Raw genomic sequence first — 9,320 nt, forward strand, 5'->3', positions numbered from 1 at the left:
TCTTCTTGTCTTTTCTGGATCTACTTATTATTACTATTTCAAAGAAAACAGCATGTACAGAGAAGCAGTGGAAGGTCACTTTATTTCATGGTGAAGTGAGTCATGTACAGTGGCATGCAAAAGTTTCTGTTACTGTGCATAACTTTACAGAGATCCAGTTCCAAGCCCCAAGTGAGCAAGCCAATGGCAACAGTGGCAAGGAAAAACTCCCTAAGAACAGGAGGAAGAAACCTTGAGAGGAACCAAGACTCAACAGGGGAACCCATCCTCCTCTGGTCGACACCGGATAACCACTGAAAAGTTATGTGAGATTCCTGGGCCTTATCTTACATGCACTGCTCTTTTGAGGTCATCAGTATGATCTTATGATCTGATTAGTCTATTGCAGGGTAGCGGTAGCAATAGGGCAAGAAAAGAAGCCCAGGCGCCCACTATGGGATGCCCAGAGCTTCTCCCAGATATCAGAGCTTCTCATTTGATTGTCGAGAGTGAGCACGGCTACTCAACAGAGAAAACTCATTTGGCCATTACCCAGGGTTCCTGACCAAGGTGTTCCGTCCAGCACCCGACATATTAAGAGTTCAGAGCTCCACCTCCTTTACTGAGCACAATTTGGAGAGTGTCCCTCCTTTCCCTTACGAGCTGTCGAGTGTTTTCCAGAACGTCCTTAAGGAACTACCCTAAAGTAATTTTCCATGGTCTCTCCAAACTCCATACATGCCCTAGATTTCACTTCAGCTTCTGCCAAAGCTGCAGACTTATTGCTTGTTGGAACCTGTCAGTGGAATATGGGGTACCCTGAGTGAGCCAAGCTCAGAAAGCCTCCTTCTTCCACATGACGGCATCCTTTACCGCCATAACAGCCACCAACAAGCTTTTAGCCACAGCTATGTACAGCAGTTTCCATGACAGAGGTCTTGAACAGGGTTCATTTGGACTCCATGTCCCAACCTCTTCCAGAACATCTATGGAGTTCTCTTGGAGATGGAAGTTGAGATCAGTTTGGACAGAGTCCACTGCCAGCCTTTCACAGAAGACCTTCACTTCTCGTTTGGGCCTACCGGGGCCGTCTGGCAGGTTTCCCCATTGCCCTGATCCACCACCCACCAGAAGTGATCAGTTTACGGACCAGAACCTCTCTTTACCCAGGTGTCCGAAACATGGCCTTAGGTCAAATGACAGAAACCCAAATTGTCTATTGACCTTTGGCCCAAGGTGCCATTTCTGAGCAACCTTGTGTTCGAACATGGTGTTTGTTATGGTCAAACTGTGACAAGCACAGAAGTCCAATAACATCCCACCACTCGAGTTAAGATCAGGCAGGCTGTTCCCCTCTGATCACTCCTCCCCTGGTTTCCCAGTCGTTGCCTACATGAGCGTTGAAGTCACCCAGCAGAAGAATGGAGGCAGTGAATGGAAACCTGTTGCGAACTCCACCCACTTTATCCAAACAGGGCCGAATACTCTAAACTGCTGTGGAGCAGAACAGACACACAACAGTCAGAGCTTTCCTCTCTGCAACAGGAAGTCACACTGAGGCGACCCTCTCATCTACTGGGATAAACTCCAACGATGCAGCTGCCAGCTGGGGACTTGTGTGTATCCCCACACCTGACTGCCACCTCTCATCCTGGCCAACTCTTAGACCATCTACTTTAAAGATGGTTGGTCCCAGGGTCACCAAGGTCTATGAGACCAAGGGCCTCTCTGAACTTGCCCTTTGCCTGATGGGAATTTGCACAGCACCCCAAAGGTGGACCTTGCGTGTGTTGGGTCCACGCAGTCCTCCTGCATTATCTGTTCTAGGCAGAGCCCAAACAGAGTATGTGGGGTGCCTGTACACCTGATGCTTGCCTGCTGACATTACCTCACAAAAGAGTCCAAACCTTTACATGCCACTAAATAAAGTGTTTGCACTTTTCCACATCATCAACAGCTGGGTGTAGATCAGATCTCAACTGCTGTCAGTCTCTACTTCCTCTCCCTAAAAGAAAAAAGAAAAACCTCAGTAACTCCTTTATAAGGATAAATACAGTTTTTACAGTTTTAATGAACTGCCTTACGGATATTTACACTTCTTGTTATTTTAACAGGAACGTTACTGTTTTGAATTTTATTCTTTTATAGAGTTTTTTTACTTTTATAAAGTTGAAAAATATTTCTATTATAACTGTTAGTGTTGTTCTCACAATATTTAATATCAGAAGGAACTTTACTTTTTTTTTTTGGTATTGTAATTGAAATGGCATGAATATGAAAAAGCTCCTTACCTTAAAGCTGCATTCCACCAGTTTCTCCATTAAAAAAGCTTCTGACCCGATTGAGAACTGGGTCTGCTCCATGTTGGTCAATACGCTCAGGTAGTTCATCATGAGCTCCGTCTTCCTATAAACACAACAAACAGCAGTCCTTCAGAGAAAAGCAGTGTGAGCTTGAGGCAGTGTGACTTAATGATCATCCACTATAGTTGGGTTTTTCTACATTTTCTAAGAATATGATGTCATATCCCGATCCTATTACTACGCTTGAGGCAACAGCATATGGGTATTACTGAAACAGTGTCTCTCACCTCTTGCTGTATTTCTTATCAATGAAAGATTGTCTGAGAGCCTCCTGGTACGACTCCTCCTCTGACTGAGGCTCACTCAGCTCCAGTTCTGTTGAAGTGACAGAGAACCATAAATCACAGAATCAGTAAAGAACATTAAAGAACAAGCTAATTTAAGCCTTTTTAAGAACTTAAGACCAAGATGGTGTCGAGCATGATTGCTGTGTTGCGAGCTCCCTCTAGGCTTAGTATGTATAATGTATGTATGTATAGTGTAAGTTAATGTCCAGATATTCTGTATTTTTATAAGTTAGCAGAAACCTCCAGGGAGGATCATCCATGGGTTATTTATGTGGGTTATTTATTATTAAAACACTGCAGTAAACTTGTTGAATTTACTTGTGGTCTTATGGTCTGTTAACTCCTTCTATTGAACAGAGAGTATTTATCAATCAATCGTTTATTACCAAAAAGTAGTAGTCATTGTTTTACCAGCCAGCCCTTCTGTCAGGTAAGCCATGCTGTCTTACACACTTACCGATCTTCTTGATATACTCGTCTTCATCCACTTGAGTATGTTGGATCTGAAATCAGAGGTTAGTTAGAATACTGAACCATTACACATCTAGGACTTATTCTACATTGCAGGAGTCTGAACTCTGTGTACCTGCTGATTGGTGGTGTTGATTGTGAGTCCTAAGTTGTCCACTAATACTGCAAGGATGATGCTTGAAGAACAGGGAAAAAGAAGTGAATAAAGAAACATTAACATGAACTGAGTAGAGATAATCAACACCATCTGACTGGTGATGTGAGAGGTTTTGCTGCTCATTGATGGTCTTGAGTTTAACAGTGTGGTGGGATGACTGGCTAAATGCTTTATAGATCTCACTGCCTTGACTTTCGACTATTATAAATAAGAGCCAGATGAGGAAATGCCTTTGTAGACATCATTTTGTACTGTAATGGTCACAGAATAGGAAACTGGGAACACTGAGAGGTTATTCCAGGTAACTTACTTGAGGAGAATTAGGTTCTCCACTAAGATGTACAGCACAAGGAAGACCATGATGTGAGAAGCTCCTGTTAGATGTAGAAAACAAAATAGAGGACAAATATATATTTGTTTAAAATTCTAGAAAATAGACAGCAGTTACAAGTTATAAATATTTTATTAATATTGTTTAATATTCAAATTATTAGAAAAGGGGGAAGGTGAGCCAATCAACAGTCCCTTAAGCTACATTTACTCTGAATCGTCACAAATTAATTCAACTGAACTATTGCAAGATCTGATGCATTGAATCATTTCCTGAATCAAAACAGAATCAGACCTATTCTATTTGATTCTTTTTTCATGACTTTAGTGAGTTTCTCATGTGACTTGTTGACTACTAGAAAGACATGAGCCCTCACCTTTGGAATTGCTGGTGCTGAAGACCAGGGACCAGTCATCCAGTGTCAGCACCTGGAACAAGGTGGTGATGGTGCTCATCACGCTTCCAAACCTCTCCGGGTCAGACTCACTGTACAGCACCCGGAGAAAAATGGCAAACATGGATATAATCATAAGCATGATGAACGCCGTGGAGCCGATGGACCGGAGAGACTTCACAGCAGTTGTCAGGATCACATGCAGCGTATGGAAGGAGCTAGAAGAAGAGAGAGAGTCCTCGAGTTAATATATGGGAGGAACTGAACACCCCTTTTGGTACATTGACCAAAGCTTTACCAGTTAGTGATTCAAAGTGAAAGCCACAGATATGGACACCCGTAACTGCCTGATTGACAACATCAACAAAGCTGTCATTTTTCTTACTGGATGGCTTTCAGCAAACGGAAAGCCCTGATTGCACGCGCTCCTTTCATGACCTTCAGCATGCGGAAGACGCTGGAAGTCTGCTTGCTGCCAAAGAGTCCTGAGGACTGAAGCAGTGGCAGTGTAAAGTCCACCAAGCTCATCACAACAATGATGAAGTCTGAAAGAAAAATAGGAACAGAGAAAAAATCAAGACTCTGAAGAAGTTCTAACATGCTATCATATAAAAACTCGCTCCATGAGATTTCAAAATCATCTGTACATGAATTTCAGTTTGCAGAACCTGGCTGTTATTTTAAGACCATGTCGACTACTCTTATAAGAGACAGATCAGCTCACCCATGTCATTCCAGGGGTCCAGGAAGTACTTGTGCCCCAAAACCACCAGCTTCAGCAAGAACTCCATGAGGTAGATGCCCAGGAAACAGGCATCCACAGCTGAGAACACCCAACCTATTACATCCACACAAAACAACATGTAGAAATAAGCCCTTTAACAATCCAGATGTGTAGTATCCTCTGCACTGTGTGTGTGTGTCTGTGTGTGTGTATCCATCCACATGACATAGCAGTCAAAATAATATTTTTTACTTTTATCATCTTTTTACACTGTGCTGTACTAGAAATCACTAAGTGTGTATGATAATGTTGCTATACTGAACTACTGAATCCCAGCACATGTCTAGAGTGTATTCATATTAGTGTGTATGTGTGTGTGTGTGTGTGTGTGTGTGCGTGTGTGCGTGTGTTTGTGTGTGTGTTTATATATCAAACTAATAGCTGAAATGTGACCATGTGACAGAGTGAACATGAGCTCTAGATAGTGTTTGACCACACCTGCTCTCACACTGACAGTGGGGAAGGCCTGGATGATCAGCATCACAGTATCCAGCAGAACCACCAACAGAATGAAGCCACTGAAAAGAGGATTCTGGGTGAAGGCCAGAATGAGGCGGTAGATCTGCTCGACCTTCGTCCACGAATCCTTCACTGACAGACCATCGACCTCAGACTCCTCATACACACTGCACTGATCCTCTACAGAGAGACAGAGAGAGACGGACAGCGAATGATGAGTGTGTTCAGAAGTGTGTGTTAGACAGAGAGTATAGGTGTGTATGTGTGTGTTAGACAGGGAGTATAGGTGTGTATTAGACAGGGAGTATAGGTGTGTATGTGTGTGTTAGACAGGGAGTATAGGTGTGTATGTGTGTGTTAGACAGAGAGTATAGGTGTGTATGTGTGTGTTAGACAGAGAGTATAGGTGTGTATGTGTGTGTTAGACAGGGAGTATAGGTGTGTATGTGTGTGTTAGACAGGGAGTATAGGTGTGTATGTGTGTGTTAGACAGGGAGTATAGGTGTGTATGTGTGTGTTAGACAGAGAGTATAGGTGTGTATGTGTGTGTTAGACAGGGAGTATAGGTGTGTATCTGTGTGTGTTAGACAGAGAGTATAGGTGTGTATCTGTGTGTGTTAGACAGGGAGTATAGGTGTGTATCTGTGTGTGTTAGACAGGGAGTATAGGTGTGTATGTGTGTGCTAGACATAGAGTATAGGTGTGTAACTGTGAGTTACCTTCTTCTACAGGGCTCTCATGTTCTACAGTGCAGTGGTTCTGTTGTCTCGACCCACAGCACTTGTAAAGGATGTAGAAGATCAGGATGCTCACAATGGTGATCATGGTCATCTACAAACACAGAGAGCGTCTTTAAGGGTTTGGTCTGTAATGAGTGTGTTGACTGTTCTTCTAAATGTTCAGCTCTTCTACTAAAACATGTTATTCTAATCCATTATATTGTGTAAAATGTCTGAAGAAGTCCCTCACCCCCACGTAGAACAGGGCTCTCAGTGGCATCATAGGAAGTCCATGAACATGCAGCTCAAACAGGGCAGTATGTTCACAGGATGTGCTCCTGTCAACTCCCCTACAAACACACACACACACAAATAAGCAGTACAGAGAAACTGATGCATAGCTCTTTTTCACCACTGGGGGGCACACTCTCATCACAATCTTATACCTGTGATGTTCAAATAAAGTACACAGTGGGGCGAGGGGGCGGGGCTTGGTAGGTAAAGTTAACTCAGATAGCTCTAGTGACCAAACTGCATAAATCCTATCTGTTGTTAAAACTCCTGTTTCTCTTCAGACCTCCATTAAAAAGCAGCTTCTTTTTCTACAGCGTCATTTTCTATCAATTAAAATCAAGAGGACGTACTTGTTGGAGACCTCAATGAGGAAGAAGAAATCTGGATCCAGCAGACCCTGAGGAGTTAGATCCCCACAGGGAGAGTTTCTCTGACACACCCATCTGCACACACACACACACACACACACACAGTTCATTATTGTAGAATAACAGAAGAGGGAGCTGTTGATGTAACTCCACTCAAAGTCAAACAGTCAAAAGTTTTCTCTTCTCTCTTTCTCTCTCTCTCTCTCTCTCTCACACACACACACACACACACACACAGTTCGTTTTAAACAGAATCAGCAGTGGGAGCTCTCACCTGACCCAGTTGAAGGAGTTACGCATTACAATGAAGCCCTCTTTGGTCACGTTAACAGAGTCTGGAATGTTCTGTAACGTCCAAATAAGAGTCTCCTCGAGGCTTGCACTGACACACACACACACACACACAGGGCAGTAGTTAATATTGATCATAGCAGTTAGACAGACTGTTGTAGTTGGTAAGTCAGTGGTTTGGAATCTGAACTGTCACATTCAGTCTATCTGATGTAGAAACCTGTCATTGAAGCTGTTGTAGTGCTGGATCTCCTCCTCACTGTATGCACGGATGTTGTCTCTGGAATATGGACCCCCACCTACTACCTTAAAGGTGTAGCTGTGAAGAAACACACACACACACACAGAGGAATAAAGTTTGGGATTGAGGTTAAAGTGTGGTTTGTTTGATAAGAGGATGAAAATGAAGGAGATTTATTTATTTTAATGGTTAAAAGTTTTGAGACTTTTACACCCAGATGATGCGTAAGAGCAGTAATATGAGAAATCTATGGAATAATGATTATAATTCTTACCTGCCCAGGAACCTGACCAGTTCTCCAGAGACATTCTCCTTCACACCAAAGACTGGATAGAAGACTAGAGAGAGAGAGAGAGAGAGAGAGAGAGAGAGAGAGAGAGAGAGAGGGAGAGTTAGATAAACTTAGATAACTAGCACACTTTGTAGAGGGGATGAGGGAAGTCTGCAGTACGAGTGGGGTCTTACGGTCTTTGTAGAAGAAGCAGGGCACGCCTTGCACTGGTTTTGGGCAGTCGAAGTAGCGGCGGTTCAGGTGTTTACTCTCCTGAAGAGTGGCGTTGAGGTCGAACACCAGCTGGCTGCCCAGCAGACACTGAGAAACGCTCTGAAAGACAGAAGCAGTTCATGATCAACGCTGGCATTATTGATGGATATTCTCATGATGCTTATTTTATGGTTCAACATTAAGAACATGATTATGAAGACTCATAGACACACACACACACACACTAATATCCCAGTCAAACACAGTTTGAAGAGCTCCCTGCTGTAACACACCTAGCAGTAACCAGTGCAGTTATGTGTAGAATGTGTGTAAACTGTGCTGGACTCCAACCTTCCAGCACTAGGCTCGGGCTCCCCTGCACTAGTGTGTGTTCTGGGTTCTGGATTGTAAACATATGGGTGTAAAGTCATGGTTTCAGAGAGGAGAAGTAGAAGGAGATACACACAGTGTTACTGTTAACACGCTGCTCCTCAGTGATGTCCACCACGCCGCGCCTATCTACTCCGCTGCACGCTGACCTCTGTGGGGCTTCAAGGCCACAGGAGACCACCAGGGCCACAGCAAACAACACGGTCAGTATTTTGACCATCATTGCTGTTGAAAAAAGAATACATATTTGAATAAATATTTAAAATATTATTAATCTTTTGGAAAGTTCTTATTTTCCTCATCATCTAATATTTATTGGTGTCTAATTTCTGAAATTTTCATCCACATTATTATATTACATAAAATGCACTAATTATTCATATGACATGTTTTTATTCTGCAGATTTAGAGCATAGCCTTAGTTTCCCTGATGAAAAAATCAGTTACTGGTTTCTGATAGTCTGAACTGGTCCTTGATGGTCAAAGTGGTGGAAAAGCTGGTCATCCAGGTGAAAACACAGCCTATGCTGGTAAACTAGCTGGTTAAGCTGGTTGACCAGTTTATCTGTTGACCAGCATGTTTTATTTAGAGTTGAGGGTTTAGCTGGTTTATGAGCTACTGGCTTGGACTAGCTGGTCGACTAGCTTGGTCAGCGTTATCATGCTGGTAAACCAGTTAAACCATCAAACTCAAACACACGTTACGCTGGTAAAGAGCTAAACTGCTCCAGTTTGAGCTGGTCAGGCTGTTTTTTCAGCAGAATTAGATTAGGTTTTTAACTTCTTCAGCACCAGCTCTCATTTCAACAAAGCTAAAGCACTGATATTTCACTTCCTAACATTTGTAGAACCAGGATCCAGTGAGGAATTTCAGTCAGTCCTAACTAAAGCATGGCTAAATGGATGGAGTGGAAGTGTGAGGACTGTGGGAACTAGTTCAGTCTGTTATTCAGTAATAATAATAATAATAATAATAATAATAATAATATCAGCACACAGTCTTTAACCTCCACCATACATCCCCTACTATCTCTCTCCTACATGTAGATCTAACACTTACCTAATCCCGCTGATTCCACTCTCAGCTCATCTGATCAGCTTATGAACTAAACGTCTTCACTGACTATGACGTAATCACATGTACGTTCTCATTCCGTTGCTATGGAACAACAAACGACGTCATAATCACATGATTACATTACTTTCTTCAGGGAGTGATTACATGTGTTGCATTTAAGGTGTCTTTATATGGTTGTTTTTTTATCTTGTCTTCAACAGGAGCTCTTCATGTGTTCTTTATGCATTTGT

The 9,320-nt window shown here is 42.6% G+C and overlaps 1 protein-coding gene across 1 annotated transcript; it reads right to left on the reverse strand.

The window, feature by feature from the left end:
• Positions 1 to 65: 65 nt before the first annotated feature.
• On the reverse strand, positions 66 to 8,232 carry LOC140549687 (cation channel sperm-associated protein 1-like). Its single transcript, XM_072673437.1, has 18 exons — positions 8,089 to 8,232; positions 7,604 to 7,742; positions 7,413 to 7,476; positions 7,118 to 7,216; positions 6,881 to 6,988; positions 6,589 to 6,681; positions 6,195 to 6,294; positions 5,945 to 6,056; positions 5,205 to 5,405; positions 4,707 to 4,820; positions 4,368 to 4,527; positions 3,965 to 4,200; positions 3,568 to 3,631; positions 3,216 to 3,276; positions 3,087 to 3,132; positions 2,570 to 2,657; positions 2,271 to 2,385; positions 66 to 1,984 (listed from the first exon to the last, which is right to left on the reverse strand). Exons 1-18 carry the CDS (start codon positions 8,230 to 8,232, stop codon positions 1,955 to 1,957), a joined length of 1,974 nt encoding a protein of 657 aa, XP_072529538.1. The 3' UTR covers positions 66 to 1,954.
• Between the last annotated feature and the right edge of the window lie 1,088 nt (positions 8,233 to 9,320).

The sequence above is a fragment of the Salminus brasiliensis genome, chromosome 2 (assembly GCF_030463535.1).
Source record: "Salminus brasiliensis chromosome 2, fSalBra1.hap2, whole genome shotgun sequence".
NCBI lineage: Eukaryota > Metazoa > Chordata > Actinopteri > Characiformes > Bryconidae > Salminus > Salminus brasiliensis.